At 40.6% G+C, this 18,080-nt stretch overlaps 1 protein-coding gene across 1 annotated transcript in view; it reads left to right on the top strand.

Moving 5' to 3' along the window:
* Positions 1-18,080, top strand: part of Ptpro (protein tyrosine phosphatase receptor type O) — a 207,585-nt gene that overhangs the window by 115,039 nt on the left and 74,466 nt on the right. The window contains exons 3-6 of the mRNA XM_028780946.1: positions 8,377-8,535; positions 9,417-9,569; positions 11,623-12,066; positions 14,080-14,241. Coding sequence (XP_028636779.1) covers positions 8,377-8,535; positions 9,417-9,569; positions 11,623-12,066; positions 14,080-14,241 — 918 coding nt within the window. The remainder of the gene's footprint in view (positions 1-8,376; positions 8,536-9,416; positions 9,570-11,622; positions 12,067-14,079; positions 14,242-18,080) is intronic.

The raw sequence follows: 18,080 nt of genomic DNA, 5'->3' as shown, positions 1-18,080 counted from the left end.
TCATCTCATCTTAAATAAAACTTTGGCATACAGTGTCCTAGAAACATCAGAAAGGTAAAATGAAATAGAGAGTTGGTGCTGATATTGGGAAGATTTTAGCAATGGTCTTAACTGCATGTGATTTGTGCCATGTTCTCTGACATCACCTCATAAGTTCCCAAGTATAAGGAAGAGTGATCTTTGTAAGACAGCAGTTTGTCATCAGAACGACTGAATGCTTCGTCAAAGTTCCTTCTGCTCACGTTCTTCAGTGTGAGCTTTTCAGTGGCTGCCATCAGTAAACCATCAGTTACCTGTGAGCACTGTGGACATGATTAGGGAAAAGGATAATGTGTCAGTTTCTGTTAGGATAAAAAGAAAGAAAGAATCAGAAGGCTGAACTGAGGAGCACTATTTTAACCTGACTGTCAAAAATTAATTAAAGTCTCATTGGCAGAATCCCAGGGTCATTATTAAGTTCTGAAAATTAACAATGGCACAGACCCAAGAACTGCAAGGCTAATGGAGCTAAAGGAGAGAGCTGGAAATTAATTTAATTAAAGGGAAATCTCACCTTGTAAAATCCTGTCTCATAGTCCACAAAAAAAGGTGACTTTGGGCTGAGCCTCAGATAACAACTACAGCTCTTCAAAGTCAACACTGCCTTACACGGCTTCATCATCTCATACACACCCGGCCGGGGATTTAGTAGTTGCTCTATATAATTTAGCTCAAAATGATTGAGCAAGAACAGGAGAAAGCTGGAAGGGCAGAGACTAAAGCATGACACAAGATGTCCCAACTGTTAGTAGCAAGCACGGGGCCATTCCCAAAGAGTAATGTTGGAAGCTATAGAGCTTTAGCTGACAGTTGTTAGAGAAATTTGAAGGCCTCTGTGGTCAGTCACATGTGTAATCCCAGCATCCCCGCCTTGGGACAGGAAGGCAGGAGGGTAAGGATTTCAGCATTATTCTCTACTGTGTAGCAAATTCAAGGCTCTCCTGGCCTTCATGAGATCCTGTCTGTTAATAACGAAGAAAGACAAAAGAAGAAACAGAGAGGAAGGACTTTAGACACATAAATGGGCTCAGAATGAGGTACAATGACTCATCATGTACAGTTACTCATGTGTTTGTGTGCATATGAAGACCAGAAGGCTATCCTGGCTGTCCTCCTCAGGAACACTTACTCATCCTAGTTCTGGGACAGGGTCTCTTGCTGGCTTGGAGCTTGCCTAGTCAACTAGACAGGTTAGAGAGTCATCCCCGGGGATCAACCTTCTCTCCCTCACTGCATTGGAATTGCAAGTATGGACTTTGTTTTGTATTTTTGCATTGATTTACTGTCTCACTGTCTCTCTGTCTTTGTGTCTGTCTCTCTGTCTTTGTGTCTGTCTCTCTGTCTCTCTGTCTCTGTCTCTCTCTGTCTCTTCCTCTCTGTCTCTTTCTCTGTCTCTTTCTCTCTGTCTCTCTGTCTCTGTCTCTCTCTCTGTGTCTCTCTCTGTGTGTCTCTCTGTCTCTCTGTCTCTCTGTCTCTCTCTGTCTCTCTGTCTTTGTCTCTGTCTCTGTCTGTCTCTCTCTGTCTCTTCCTCTCTGTCTCTTTCTCTCTGTCTCTTTCTCTCTGTCTCTTTCTCTCTGTCTCTGTCTCTGTCTCTGTCTCTCTCTCTCTCTCTCTCTCTCTTGCTTTGTGTGTGTGTGTGCGTCTGTGTGTATGTATGCATGTGCATATATGAAGACGCACATTTGGAGGTCAGAGGACAACTTGCAGGGATATATTTTCTCCTTTCTCATTGATGTGAGTTGTAGGGATAAAATCAACTCTTCAGCCTTGTCAGCAAGGGCCTTTACTCTCTGAGTCCTCAAGTCAGTTCCACTCCAGGCCTTTAATATGGATTCTAGGGATCAAACACAGATGACAAACCCTCTCCGACAGTGCTATGTCCCATTTTAAAGCGTAACGTGTGCTATCTCCGATTCCAGAAGAGATGATAAATTGGTAGTCTGAGAATTGTGTATAAAGGTGACAATGTTTTGGCATCAGACTTGGAGCAGGATCGGGGGTATTTGGCCATATATTATGAAAGATGGGATTTAATAACCTGGCAACTAAGGCTACATTTGAGCCCCCCAAAACTCCCATTGTTAATGAGCTCCAGATTCATGCCACACCCCCTTCCCGTTTTAAAGTCTTAACTTTCTTTTGCAGTACCTGCTTGAAAGCATTTGCTGTACTTGCTTGCGGGACTGATGCACAATTTTTGAGGGTAAAAAGGACATCTGTTGCAGGTGTCACCCACGTGCTGGAGCCTGTCCCCATGAAATAAGCCATGACAGAGCGGTAAGCCCAGAGGCAGAGCTCTGACTTTTGATACAGTTGCTGTGAGTTTCATGTTCTTGAGAAAAAGAAGGCACATAATAAACGGAGCACAGCGGACTCACGTGGCCGATTCCAGTGCACCCTGCAGCCCTGTGCTCTGACGCCTGGTTAATATTTAATTGATGGTGATGCTTCCCTATAATGAGAGCATTTCAGGAGGTAAAAGCAGCTTTGGTAGAAAAAATAAATAACTAAAACCTGGGAATAACTGCTTAGGATATGAGTAATGTTAGAGCCATACAATTGGTTTCTGTGTCAGGCAAGACCTAGAAGTGGCGGCTATCAGACAAAAAGGTTGCAGAAGACACATGTAAACAGCCCACGGGTATATTAGTCATCTATCTCTATTGTGAATATAAGTATTTGATTTACTTAATTCTATTTATTAGACATATTTTCTGTCATGGCCAAGGAACCAGAAAAATAATGATACGTAGATACCTTAATCCAGGCATGGCCAGATTGGTGAAGCAGCACTGGCTGACAGGTGTTCCAAAAAACTCAGAAAAGGTGGTCAGAAGTACAGCGAAAGATTTTGAGCCCTCAGCAAGTACACTGAGACTTTATGTGATCCAGAGTGAGGACAGATCAAAGAAAATGACATGAGGTTATTTGCCTAGGGAAAAGTCTCTTGTAGCAGAGCCCCAGGCTGAAAGATGCTGAATCTTGCCTAGACAGTGGACAAATTACCAAGCAGTGATGTGGAGTAGTGGTTCAAAGGCTGAACATACTGTCAAAGATGTCTGGATGTCATTTGTGTAGCCTTGAGCAGATGTGACTTCCCTCTACATCTCAGTGTTCAGATCTGTCACCCATCCTGGGAGCTAGCAACCACTTCTCCATACAGCTCTGGATAACACAGACATGAATATCTGCAGGCCACAGGCTCTGTACTGTAGTGACTTAACATTGCTGTTGCCACAAATAATGTGATCATAAGCCAGCGGGGCATTACTCTCATACTGCCTTATAGATACTGAAATTTGAACTTCCAATCATTTTCATGTCAAGAGTTACTATGTCTCCGATTCTCATCAACCCACTAAAAAAATAAAATAAAATCTCACTATTATCTCCTAAAACATACAAAAGCAACCCACAGTTCAGATTTAGTCTAGTAAGCTGTGGCTGGCCAGACTAATCTGCCCTACTGTTACTGTATATAATAATAGTACCTACTAGGTACTGTTAAAAACTAATGGAAATGGTTTACAATATATAAAATTAGGTGTCTCTCACGCTGACACAAAATCACCCGAATACGTAGGGCATAGCATATGACCAAAGAATAAAAGAGTTACCAAAGACATTGGATAACAAGTTGCTTGAAGGAACAAAGGCAACTTGAATTTGATTAAATAGGGAAAGGTCATTGAGTTAGGGGTGGCTGGTTTGTGACAGAGCCGCTAACATAAGAGGATCAAATGGAATCTGGACTTATGTGTGTTGAAAAGAAACAAAACCAAAGGTAAGAGGAGAGGGGAGGATTAACTCAGAAAGTTGTCAAAACATTCTAAGGAAAAAAGAATGGGGCATGAACTGAGGCAGTGGCCGTAATGGTCGCCGCCCCTCCTGTTCCCTGGGTGACCATGGTCAACATATCCCTGGCTTCCATTTAGATACACATTGGTCAAGTCTCCAAGAATCTTCTAAACATGAACTAGTGGCTTAAGTTTGGGATTCAGGATCCATCTTTTCCCCCATTTCTGACATCAGAAAGGAGGGGATAGTCATGTCTCCTTTCTTCCTTGAGGAAGACCTGCCACAGGGACAGATTATACATGTATCCCTTGAGGGCCAGATCCTCACTGTTGCAGTTGCTTTTTTAGATTTCAGTTAGGCAAAGCTGAGACATCTCAGGCAGATGTGTCTCTAGTGTTACGACCCAGTTCAAGCTGCCCTGACTCTGTCCCCTTTGTTCATGTCCTCACTCTGATAATCACATTCAGAACACTCAAATTTCCATCAAGTGAACACAGTAATGGCTCCTGTTGACACTGGGCAGGGGATGTTGTTACAGAGAGCACACACTGGGCCTGTAACTTTCTCACGGAGAATGATATCAGCCACAAATGTGTAGTCTGCCGAGGAGCCCTTACCTGCATGTGCTGGTGCTGTCTTGTAGAAAAGTAGATTTTAAATTCCTCCAGCTCACCTCCACACACCAGTTTCCTTCCTGGTTGCAGTGCATGGCTCAAAGACAACTAAGGAACACAAAATATCTTAAACAGAGGTATGATTTATGCTTATGTCAAACATTTCATTTGAAAGAAACAAGACCTTATTGCATGTCATATTTATGAAAAGCAAAGGCAGATTAATGCTGGGATTGCTGATCAAAGGGGGACAGCAAAGTCTTGCTCAGTCATCTACATTTTGCTCTTCTCATAAAATCAAAAGAAAGCAAGACGCACAGGACCAAGTTCGAGACTACACTTCTCTACAAGTCATAACAGAAATAGAAACTCAGGTGGAGTAAGGAGGGGCCTTGAAGAGCTGGATCTCTGTGCTCCAGGCATAGGAAAGATAGTTCTACGTTGGAGATCCAGTTAGCAAGAGGATCAAAATGCTCCCCCAAGACTGCATAGCCAATCTCAGGGCGAAGATCATGCTTTGTCACTGGACTGGGTAAAAGCCTATGACAAGCATGGTAGCATCCACAATATGAGAGACCCCAGAATAACTGACAGCCATGGTGGTTGAGAGGGGAAGGGACTGAGCTGCATCAGAGGAAAAAAGACAAAGCCAGAACCCTTGTTTCAAGTCACACAAAGAAACCTATGCTTGCAGTGACAGACATCAAAACACATAATAGGTCAGATTCTATTTTAAGTACTAAATTAGCAAACTTTACAGTATATATGTGATGTTAACAGACATAAAGATCAGAATGATTCCCATTTTCCAGCAATTGTAAAACCAAAAATCAGCATAAATAAAGTATGTAGAACACAATAGATGCAATAGAATTGAAGCCTTCTGAAATAAAAAAAAACATAATTATTTCAGTTAAATTAAAATTTTACTTTGCTGATGTTTTTATTTAAAATATATTTCATATAATATGCTTTGATCATGTTTAACCTTGTCCCAACTCCCCCCAGATCCTTTCCCTCCCTCAACCCATCCATATTTATGCTTTTTTCCTCTCTCTTTCTAAAAAACAAATAAGACAGAAAATAACAAAACAAATGAAATAAGCAAAAATCATGGAGTCTGTTTTGTGTTGGCCCATTATTTCTGTGTGTGGAGCCAGCCCTGATATGGCTGACACACACAGTTACACTTCACTCGAGAAAACAGATTTCCCTCTGCCAGCAGGTGTCACTTGCACGTAGCCTCTTGTCAAGGGTGAGACTTAGTCCACATCCCTTTCTCAGGGCCAGGATCCCTTCTGTCTTGAACCTATGCAGGTCCCACACATGCACCTACCCATACACCAGCAGAATCCTGTTAGAAGCTTTTCAGCAACATTTCATGCACCTGAAGATATGTCCATCCCTCATCTAGATAAAGGAGCAGGGCCCCTATGGTTATTGAAACTATATTTATAGGAACTGAAAACAGATTCTCTACTAAAAGAATAAACTGGATAATTTCTAAAGTCATATACAGACGTTCAACGTTTCTAAAAAGGTACTTGCATCCAGTCCGTCAAACCTCAAAATAACATTAAATGATAAAACCAAGCTATAGAATAATATTACAATATAAGGTTATTAATGTAGTAAATGATGAATATAGTAAACATGAAATAATATAGGCTACATGTAAATGAAGAAGAATTTTAAAACACATTGAAAAAAGAAAGACACCAATTTTAATGTAATACGTTACCTCTGGTCCCAGCAGAGCAAGAATGGCCCCAAGTTTGTTAAATGTATGGGGAAATACAACTAGATTTTAGATTTTTTGTTTGTTTTTTGTTTAAATAACAAAACAAACATTTTAGTAGTAGTCAAGGCTGACCTCAAACATTCTATGTAGCTGAAGATGAAGACATTAGACTCCTGATCCTCCTGCCCCCACTTACCAACTCCTGAGATTACAAGTATGTGACCCATAGCTGGTTCTATCTGCCTTACTACTTTGGAAAAACAAATGTTTCCAAGATAAGGAAGTATTGGTGAAGAAGGGTGCTAAGTAGCTTGCGTTGTCTAGCCACATTCTCTCTTTAGTCTAGCCTGACACCTTAAAAGCAGAAGGCGTCAGCAGAAGGGCTGGCAGAGAAAAGGAGGACTGAGTTACTGGGAATCTTAACTTGCTCGTCCCTGAAACATGGGTGGGACATTTGGATTCAGTGTATGCCTCATCACATAATTTCCAAAACTAAAAGAAATAAGGATAGTGGCTAGACAGGTAGTGAAATATTTTTGGACTGGGCACTTGGGTTCTGTCAATAATTCTTACATAGACTACTTCTAGGCACAGGGCTGAGAGTTTACAGCTTAGGTCTGTCATGTGTCATAAAGCTAGGCAGAATCTACCTGACTCACATGGAAACAGAGTTTTAGAATGCTTTTACTCTAATGTTTAAATGGCCAAACAGAGGAAGAGGAGGAAGAGGAAGCATAAAACAACAAACATACATAAATACTCTTGTGTTCTTGAGTTTAAAAGTTTGACAATGGCTTTAGTGTGTGGACCTCACAACCTCAGAACAGCAAAGAGTGATTGGCTGTCAAATCTCCCTTCTGTGACTAGTGGAAACCCTAGTGATGGTTGGAATCCGGACTCCAGCCATTTTGGAGCTCACACAGTGTAGCTGCTGGATGCTTTTAGCTTCTCCTCTAATTGTTTCCTTTTTTCTTTTATTTTCAGTATTTTTGTTTTGATTCGTTGACAGTTTTAAGCATGTCTACGATGACTTTTATGGTTTTACCCGTTACCCTATTGTACCCCACTCCCTCTTCTGGTGTGAATACCTCTTCCTTACAAATCTTCCTCCAGGGCGTGTGTGTAGGTGTGTGTGTGTGTGTGTGTGTGTGTGTGTGTGTGTGTGTGTGTGCATGTGATTGCAAGTTATGAACTGTCCTGGGCATCTAGCTCCAGTCCACTGAAATAGCAGTATGCACTCGTAACCTATGAGACACCTCTCCAGCCCTTATAATATTCTTATAAAATATATCTGCTATCTCTTTTGGAAGTGTGGGAAAACTGTCTAGTTACACAAGAATGATGTTTGTAGGACATATAAAAATTATGAGCTTTTTAAAATGTGTATTTTGAATATTTTTTGATAAATTAACACTGAGAAAATGAAGAATTTTTGTTTTTTGTTTTTTGGTTTTTTTAGACAGAGTTTCTCTGTGTAGTCCTGGCTGTCCTGGAACTCACTCTGTAGACCAGGGTGTCCTTGAAACTCAGAAATCCGCCTGCCTCTGCCTCCCAAGTGCTGGGATTAAAGGCATGCGCCACCACAGCCTGGCCATGAAGAATATTTTTAAGCTTCTGTAGAAAAGGGGCCTTGGTGAGCATGATCTAAATGATGACATGCATGACACTGAGTGGTTGGTACTCTTATCCATAACAGAAAAAACCTCAAAAGTCACAGAAAGAAACAAATGATCACATAAATACTTATCATTGCCTACAGCCAAATATATTTTCTGTTACCTCTCTGTTACTGATAATCTAATTTTGTTGGCACAAGGCAAAGGAAGAATTTGCTGATACAGACAGATGCTACCACAAACCTATTAAACTGCATATGACAAGCAGTATAAACTCCAGGTTTGCATTCTGTTCATCTATTGAACTGTGCTCTCAAATGTCCAAAGCTGTTGGAAGTGAGGAACAGAAGGCGAGTCTAGAGCTATTTGAAAAGCAGGCAATGTATCTCAAATGTGCTCTGTTAACTACTGCCAAAGCTAAGACACACGCTTCCCGGATGAATCCTGAGAAGCTCACTGTGCACAGAATTTAAAACATGACTGTAAATGTGGGAGTAAGATTGTATCAGTGCAAAGTTAACGGATTAATGACGGCTCCCCCCTCTCTGATACTTCTGTTCCTTGATAGAACCCTTGCCTGTAACCAGCGTGTCTATCTATGACTATAAACCTTCTCCTGAGACAGGAGTCCTGTTTGAAATTCATTATCCGGAAAAATACAATGTTTTCAGCAGAGTGAACATCAGCTACTGGGAAGGAAGGGACTTCAGGACGATGTTGTACAAAGGTAAGAAACAAGAGGCGGTCGGAGAAAATCAGGGCTCTTTTTTTTTCTCAGATTTTTTTTTTCTGGATGAACTTCTTGATTACGCTAAGCAAGAATTCACTGTGGTATTCAATATTTCACCTACAAATGAGCCATTAAGAAAAGTTATTGATTCAAGGAAATCTTCTTATGAGGAGTCATAGAACATCCGGCTCATTAGTTGAGAATTGCAAGCCATACATACAAGACGAGAAATTCTCAAATTGGTTTGAAGTATAATTTACCCTTGCCAAAGGCAGTATGTCTGCTTCTGGAAATGAAGTCAAGACAATTTAGCCACAACCTCATTTACACACAACCTCACAACATTTCCCAGGATGAACGCCCCAGGCTTTCATAGCGAGTGGGCAACTTTCACCCCACTTCCCTTAGAGTGGGTCCAAGATTATTCTCAAATACTAAGAGTGGTATTTTGGGTTCCTACATAACCACACAGCACATAAACTAATAAACATTTTATATGAGACACTTTCTACAAGGAAAAAAAAATTCCTTGTAAAATTGCTGGGTATTTTTGTCATGAAGGGGTAAAATTCTTCAGTTTTTCCCTTAATAAAGAGCTAAATAAACCTAATTTCCATAATTCCTGCATTCAAACATTCATAAGATAGAAATTAATTTTAATTGTGTTGAATCTTGTTAGGAATGCTGACAGGAAAAAAGCCTTTTCAGGATTAAGGGCACGAGTTCCAACTTTCTCTCTAGCTTTTTCTTCTATTGAGTATGCCAGACACTTAAAGGAAACATTATTCTATGGAGATTTAAATTTAACTGGGACTTCCTCCAAGTAAGTGACATTAAGGAGCTCCTAATTTTAATGTAACTGATCTTTCCCTTCGCAGATTTCTTTAAGGGGAAAACGGTGTTTAATCACTGGCTACCAGGAATATGTTACAGTAACATCACTTTCCAGCTGGTTTCGGAGGCAACTTTTAATAAAAGCACCCTTGTGGAGTACAGTGGTGTGAGCCACCAACCCAAACAACATAGAACAGGTGAGTCTTCTTCATAATAAAGTAATTGAAATGTATTGCTGTGTGTAATATATACATATATATATATATATATATATATATATATATATATGTGTGTGTGTGTGTGTGTGTATATTAGTTATTATATATATATATATACATATAGCTGCTGTATATTCATTTTTAATGCTTCTAAGAAATTTTTTTCTTAATAGTTCTAAGAAACATTTGGCCACATAGCTAAGGAAGAATTTATTTTTATAAGAAAATAGAATTTGTACCCACATTAAAGATACCTAAGCAAAATATGTAAGAAGAAAAATCTAAAATAAATAAATGTAAGCTTAGTTCTTATATTTTTGAATAAAAATGTGGGTGATAGTCTTAAAAGTTGTAATCAAGCCACTTAGCTGGAGCTGGTAGATACTGCTTATTCTACACCTTGACCAGTGTCCACATAGAGGAAAGGGAGACAGCTAACTTCCTAGTATAGATAATCAACTACTGAAGAAAACATTAGGACCCAGGCAAAAATGAAACTTTCACTGCTAATTCTATTGGCATTAGTGATACGGAAGCAACTATGGAGCTTGGAAGAGTTGGAGAGGAGGGGTTTGGGTTGAGATGATCAAAATATACTGCAGAAATTCTCAAACTACTAAAAAAGAAACACAGAAAATCTCTTATGGTATCGACTCATGGCTAGAGGAACGAATGCATTAAATACATATATTAAATACATACGACAAGTATCCATCACTTAACCAGCGCTGAGTGTGCCTAATGTGTTCAATGGCACTGCAGAGTCCATTCTCCTGAGTATAGCGATGAGCCCAAACAGAGCTCAGACCACCTGAGACCCTTTCTGTCTGGAATTCTGACACTAAATGACTAATTCTCCTTACGGGGACACTGACTAGTCCTTGTGCACTTCTCATATTCTGTTCTGGCAAAGACATGTTGATGACTACTCTTTCCAACCTGGATATTGTCCTAACTCTAAGATGAGAAAGTAAAGACCAATGAGATGGGAATCTGTCCTCCGAAATGGTGTTATCTTACACAAAAGGCAACACAGAAGGCAGACTGAGACCTATGTCACATGACAACTGTGACACTATTTAACAGCACAAAGGAGGCAGAGATGCTTTTTTTATCCTCAGAGGTCATGGAGAAGGGTCTTTGAGGAGTGTTACAGGCAGAGAATGTACAGGATGTCTTCACAATTTGCTACCTCCAGAGAAAACACATTTGTATAAGCCATTGTTTCTGTGTAATCATACGGCTCACTTCAGAGATGGGAAACAAATTCATACTTCCAACACTGGAATCTGCATCTGTAAGAACCACATGGTAATAAGCCGTGGGGTTGTAGCTTCATCACATAAAGTGTGTATTCTGATAGCTACAAACAGCTTTTTTTTTTTTTAAAAAAAAAAAAGTCTTTAGAAAATGATTTTTAAGATACCCAGGGAGAGAGACACATATAATCTTAAAGTAGGATTGTGGTAAGCCAAGGAATGTTTGTATCACTGTACTTGAGAAGAAGCTAAATTACCATGTCAACACATAGAGTATAACAAGTTACTACCCTTGAAGTGTGACTGGTGAGAAGCTAAGAGACAGAAGTAAATATATGTATACTATACAAAATGTTAGATGCTTAGATATGGTTGGCTTAAATACTGTTCCTCATAGTACTTTCTCTATGGCTGCCTAGATGGCTCAGCAGGTAGAGGTAGTTACCACCAAGCCTAGCCACCTGAGTTCGGTCTCCAGGACCCACATGGTAAAAGGTCAGATCCAACTGTTTCAAGTTATCTTCAGATCTCCATCCATATGTAGCATGCTGAGGCACGGGGGTACACACATGAATGTTCGTATATGTGTGTGCGCACACACACGCACATGCACGCGCGCACGCAAATACTAAATTAAGGTCTTTTTAATTTTATTTTTTCCTGTCTATAAGAAGTAAAATTAAGACCCACTTGATAAGTGTGTGTTGGACTCATGAGTAAACAAATATTCAGAGGTAAAAGTTACCCGGAAATGAAAACTCTGTCTTCCACAGCGCCATATCCCCCTCGAAACATCTCTGTTCGCTTTGTCAACTTGAACAAGAACAACTGGGAAGAGCCCAGCGGGAGCTTCCCTGAGGACTCGTTCATCAAACCGCAAGACTCAACAGGAAGAGACAGACTCTTCCATTTCCCCGAAGAAACTCCGGAGACTCCCCCCAGCAATGTGTCTTCCGGTTGGCCTGACTCGAATAGCACTGACTACGAGAGCACATCCCAGCCCTACTGGTGGGACAGTGCGTCCTCTGCCCCTGAAAATGAGGAAGACTTTGTCAGCGTGCTGCCAGCAGACTATGACACTGAAGCCACACTCAGCAGGACAGAGAAGCCCACAGCCGACCCTTTCTCTGCCTTCCCGGTGCAGATGACGCTGAGCTGGTTACCACCAAAACCGCCTACAGCCTTCGATGGCTTCAACATCCTCATAGAGAGGGAAGGTGAGGCACTGGGAAGTTGAGAGGAGTAAAATGGAACTAGAGTGGGGGTGAGGGGGGTGTGGGAGGCAGAGAGGCACGGACCTGAACTCAAGAAGAAGATTGGTAAACACAGTCAAAGGGAGACTTTAATTGGCTGCTTGGTGTAGCTTGAGAGCAGTAAACCAAATTACATAGATTGGATCAGAATCTTCAAATTTGGGTGATTTGCAAGCTGCAGTCATTGCAAGTTTTGCACATTTCTCTACCTAGCATTTCTCATATCCCAGGCCTCTTAAAAAAAAAAAAGAGCCTTATATTTAGAAATACTTTAAACTAAAAAGTAGGGCCATCAAAACATATTACAGAACATCCTTAAGGGATGCTGTTTGTTTATATGCAAAATCGAGGGGCATTCGATGAAGAGTCTTTCTACAAAGTGACTCCTTCTAGACGCGTGGTCCTGAGTCTGCATGATGGGATGGGGCCTTCAGATCTGGTGCTCAGATTTACCCTGAGAAGTTGATAGTAAGTGGAAAGTATGCCGAAGATAGTATCCACACTATAGTCAAAACACTGTGTTCTGATTCACCTAGCCATTGTTTGAAATTGTGTGTGTGTGTGTGTGTGTGTGTGTATGTATGTATGAGAGTAGATTTGTGCCTGTCAGTGTGTGTGTGTACATATGTACTTATGAGAGCATATTTGTGCCTGTCTCTGTGTGTGTGTGTGCGCTATTTTTGAGATAGGGTCTGATGTATGTAGCCCAGGCTACTCTCAAATTTGACCTGTAGCTAAGGATGACCCAGAACTTCATACCTTTATCTCCAAGTGCTAAGATTATAGGTGTTTGACAATACGCCTTCCAAGCTCTCTATTGTTGTATTTTATGTTACTATATAAATAATATATATTATATTTATTTATTATAGTCCATACATTTGTGAAAACAGAGACATAGCACAGCTCCATTGTCAATCGCCTGACTTTTCTTGTTGTTTTTTGTTGGCTAGGACAGTGCTACATCATTTCTGTTTTCCGGTCTAGTATTAGGATAACAAAGGTTGTCAAGTCATCCAGTTTGGAATTGGAACGGCAGCCTTCATTTCATGGTGTGCAGTTAGAATCGTGTTGGCTTACTGTGGAACATAGTTAACTTCTATTTGGTGAAATGAGAAAAAACATCTCTTTATTCTTTACTCTAGATAATAGTACTCAGCGGCATTCTAAAATCGCATAAAACTGAAATTGTCATTTTAGGTATTTAAGTCAAAAGTCATCATTTGACTGAGTTGCCTGTTTTGTTTTGCTGATCATTTTAACAGCTCCTGTAATCTTTTTCTGTTTTTCAGTTTACTCTCTGGAACAGAGTATCTTGTAACTCAGAACACTTTTTTTTTTACTGCCTATTTTCAAGAAAGTTCAATTAAATTGTGCATTTTTCTGACTATACTGTGCTCCTTTGAAGTCAAGTAATAAAAGTTTTATTTGAAACTTTTATTATATACTAAGCATCAGGAGACAGATGCAGAATAAATATCACCTTTAGTGGTGCCGGAGAAAACAGATGAAGGAAAAACCTTAGGCACCTTTTAAACTAGAAGTAAGCCAGTATTAAAAAATAATAATTCAGTGCTACAAGGAATTTGTGAGGTATTTAACGAGTGCTAGTTATTTCCCCCCTTCCAAGGAGGGCAGTGGATGCTGTCTTTGCCTAAAAGTCCATTTCTCTTGTGTACATGGTTCAGTTAGGTAGGCATGGGCAGCGTTCCAGGCCTCTAAGGCCTCCACGTGGCAGATTCGAACACTCTATTCTAGGTCTGATATTTTACAGCTTTATAAATACAATTTGAATTTGAGTTGCATTTTCTCATTTACAGCATCTATGTTTTACAGGCTAAGGTTGAGCTTGGAATAAAAGAAAGAAGGACAATAACAGATACAAATTTTACAACCCTAATCAGCTTGTGTATCCCCTGGGCCCCCCCCTCCAGGTGCGTTCTCATTTCATTTTTTGACCTTTTGCATTTGATCCAGAGAACTTCACTGACTATTTGACAGTGGATGAAGAAGCCCATGAATTCATTGCAGAACTGAAGGAGCCTGGGAAATACAGACTCTCAGTGACAACCTTTAGCTCCTCGGGAGCCTGTGAGACTCGGAAAAGCCAGTCAGCAAAATCACTCAGCTTCTATATCAGTAAGTAGTGAAGGGACAGGGGTGCACTTACCGGGAGCTTGAATGCCTAAGCTGGCACTGTGGATCCTGCACTTGGGGAGCTACAACAGGAAACTCTGAGATTAATGACGCTTGGCTGTCAATTATTCAGCAGCCCCAAGGATCCTGGGGATTCCTCAAGGCCAGGAGAGGCCATAATATGCGGGAGGAGATACATATATGTTTCATGGTAGCAAATCTGCTCTGAAAGTTAACCGGAGGAATTTTTTCCAATGTTGTGATAATTGGATGTTTATTAAGCTGACCTTCCACACCGGCCATAACCACATCTCCAAGGACGTGCACGTACAGCTTGGGAAATATGATTTTTGTTTGAGGCTGTAATAAAATTTAGCATTATGGGATTATGTGGGGGGAAATCTTATTAGAGTTTGGAACTTGTGGAGAGCTCAAAAATTCCAAGCTGATCAAGCCTTCAGGGTGTTCAGGCAGTCAGCAGGAGAAGGTAGGGTGTCCTTAAGTTCCCAAAACTGAGTTTTGGGGATGCTTCTAACTATTCTGTATGCTTTATCAGAACGACCAAAGTGTGGTTTTTCAGAGCTGCATAAATAATGTATGTCTATTTCCTCTTTAGGTAAGCTATGATTATTGGCAGTCCACAGAGTTAAAACTCGGTGACTTGGCTTGTCAGATGTTAAGTGTACCTTTAGATTAACAAAAAAGAAAAGTCAGAAAACATAGATTAAAGATATCTATCCAAAAAAAGTGGTCCGTATAATATGTGTCCTCCTTCTTAAGGGCCAAATACTATCTTGCTTCAAATAACCCTTAAAAGGTAGGTAGGCAGAGATGGGGTATCAGTTCACTTAGCAGCTTAAACACATTAAAAATAAGCCCACATAATGTGTACACTTGAGGCGTGAAGCACGCGGCCATTGAGAAGCCTCTGGAGCCTTCAAAGGGACCAAAGGACATCGGGAATCACCTGGTATACGTATCAGATATGGGGGATGTTTCTATATGAGATCACCCAAGACAGAAAGTCAAGATGGGTCTCCAGTCTTCCCATGCATCTAAAACTGTTTTGCTAACCAGGATGTCACCTTGCCCAGGTGCACAGCAAGTGCTGGTGGCTGCCATGAGAGATCAATTAACAGTGGCCACCCTGCTGGTCTTTTAGTGGGTTTCACAGCATAGATCATAAAGCATCGAACTTAGTATGTGATGTTTATCTGATTTGTTTTTGTCATATCTTCTTATGCTAGCTTATAAAACTCTTTACTTGTTCTGTCTGTATGGGGTGGGACATACGTACATACATACCACAGTGCACTTGTGGAGTCAGAGGAAAACTTATGGGAATCAATTCCCTCTTCCACCTAAGGTTCTAACTCAGGCCATTAGACATCCCAAGTGCCTTTCCCTTCTGAACCGTCTTTCTGGCCCTCAGCTCCCTTAGCAAGACTCAAAACACAACTCAGAATACATCAGAATTGTTCATACACATTATATTTCAAAGAGATTTATTTTATGTATGAAAATTCCCTTTGTTAATAAAAGAGTGACGTTGTAAGTGCCTAAACAATTCTATTTAACTGCATAAATGCCAGGTGCACTGTAGATGCTCTTTTGGTTTAAAAAAAAAATACTAGACTGTAGATACGAATACTTATATTTCCTGGGTAGATGAATAGTGTTTGCAGTCTATATTTCTGACCAAGCTATTTCAGACATTATGATGAGATTAAAAACATTAAGATTTATATACATGCCACTGCATTACGATTTACATTTGTGTACTTTGAGGCCTTTCCCAAAGATGTGAATGTTGGTACAGCCCCCTGTGGTCCAATAACAGAATATTGGTTTTCAGTACTGAACTTAAAGTTTTGTGTGTGACAGACAAGCATCCACCACTATGCTGAATCCTCGGTTTCTTTTAATATTTTTATTTTAAGACAGGTCTCATTAACCCCCTCAGGCTGCCTTTGAACTCATGATGGAGTTGAGTTTAAATGGGTCTTGATCTTTCCATTTGTCTGCCTGGCTCTCCAGGGGGTGTGCTTTACCATGCCTGGCTTGGAAGAAAATGTCTGTCATTCCCATTTTTGTAAAATTACCTTTTATTTTCCTGTTCTAATTGTTGTCTTTGAGGCTTACCGTCTCCATCTGCTAACCTAGGCCTAGTTCCGGAAGCTTCTAGCCTCCATACAATCGAATCTAGGCCTGGAATGTTTTCAGCCTCTGAGACTCGCTGCTGAATAAGTTCCTTCCTAGTCCTTCCTGACCTCTGGCTAGTGGGTTCAACTCAGCCATTCTGACTCAAACTCCTCTCCAAACTGACTGATTTAAGCTGGCTTCTCTCTGCCTCTGACTGAATTGCTCTGCTTGGCCTCAAACTAGCCCTGGTGATCTGCTCTAATCTTCTGGCTTCTCATTCTCTAGCTCCTTCTGTCTTCATCTGTGTCTAGTGCGCCCCCCCCCCTCTCTCAAATTCTCTCCATAAAACTGCCTCCTTCTTTTTCTCTCTGCACTGCCCCTCAGTACTTACCTTTCCTCTCTCTTCTCATGAGAATTGGGCATATCCTATTCTGTCAAATCTTTCTCTGATTCATCACTTTGTCTGCCACTCAAATGGACATCACTTTCAAACATGGCTGCTTCCTTCTACCAACTAACTTTACCTTCATTGTTTGGGATTAAAGGTGCATGCTAAGGGCTGAGTCATACCACAACTAGAAATAGGTTTTTGCTTTTTGTTTTTCAGTAAATAAAACAATCTATGGGCTCACAGGGTGATCAAATATTCTACCACACATTTTTTTTTCATGCAAAGCTCTGAGTTACAGGAAGTGAATCTGTTACTCTCACATGTGTTCAGACCAAGTCTTGAATTTAACGTTGTCTGATGAGACCATATTCGTGACTCTCACAGTGTTGGTTAGCTATGCTGTCAGATCCAAACACTGATTGTCTTCATGGGTGGGGCATCTGAGTCTGGGCTTCAGTCTGCTTATTAATAAGTTAAAGCATTGAATCTCTTACTTTGTGTTTATTTTTTGTCTATGCGTGTATTTAGTTTTGAGCCAGGGTCTCATGTCGCTAACTCAGGCTAACCTTAAATTCACTATGTATCTGAAGAGGATCTTGAATTTCTGATCACCTTATCTTCACCTCCCAAGTGCTGGATTACAGATATGCACAACCACGGGTTATGGGGTGCTGTATCAAATGCAGGACTTTGTATATTCTAGACAAACATTTGAGCAACTGAATTACATCCCTAGCCCACCAAGGCTCATTTTGCTTCTAACGTTCCACTTGGTCCATTCACACATACAGTAGAACTTCAGAAACAATGAATCACTTGCAGAAAGCTGCGCCACTGATATGGGAAAACAAGAACCTCGGGCCACCAACACTTTTCACGGGTCCACAGTGCTCCATCCAGGGAGCCACTGGAGTTTTAAAATTGATTGTGTGAGAAGATCAAATCCAACTCCTAACCCCAAAAGTATAGATTTTTAAAAATCAGACTTCACATTTGTAAATCGTAAATTTCCTCATCCTACCTGCCTGGCCTTCTTCATTTAAACTTGAGATTTAAGACCACTGTTTTTCTCATAGGCTTGAGATAAGAGTTAGCAGACTCGATGTGTAAATGCTTGAGACAGAACCTGATTGTAAGGGGCGTGTCTGTCTTTATATCACTTCTACAGTACCCTTTCACTCACAGACACTCACACCGAGTCTGCATCCATCTGCTTTAGTGAAGTCAAATTGTGTGTGTGTGTGTGTGTGTGTGTGTGTGTGTGTGTGTGACAGAGAGAGAGAGGGAGAGAGAGAGAGAGAGAGAGAGA

This window comes from Grammomys surdaster, unplaced genomic scaffold (assembly GCF_004785775.1).
Source record: "Grammomys surdaster isolate TR1022 unplaced genomic scaffold, NIH_TR_1.0 373, whole genome shotgun sequence".
Lineage (NCBI taxonomy): Eukaryota > Metazoa > Chordata > Mammalia > Rodentia > Muridae > Grammomys > Grammomys surdaster.
The sequence above is the reverse complement of the archived record's forward strand: the minus strand, read 5'-3'. Positions and strand labels throughout refer to the sequence as shown.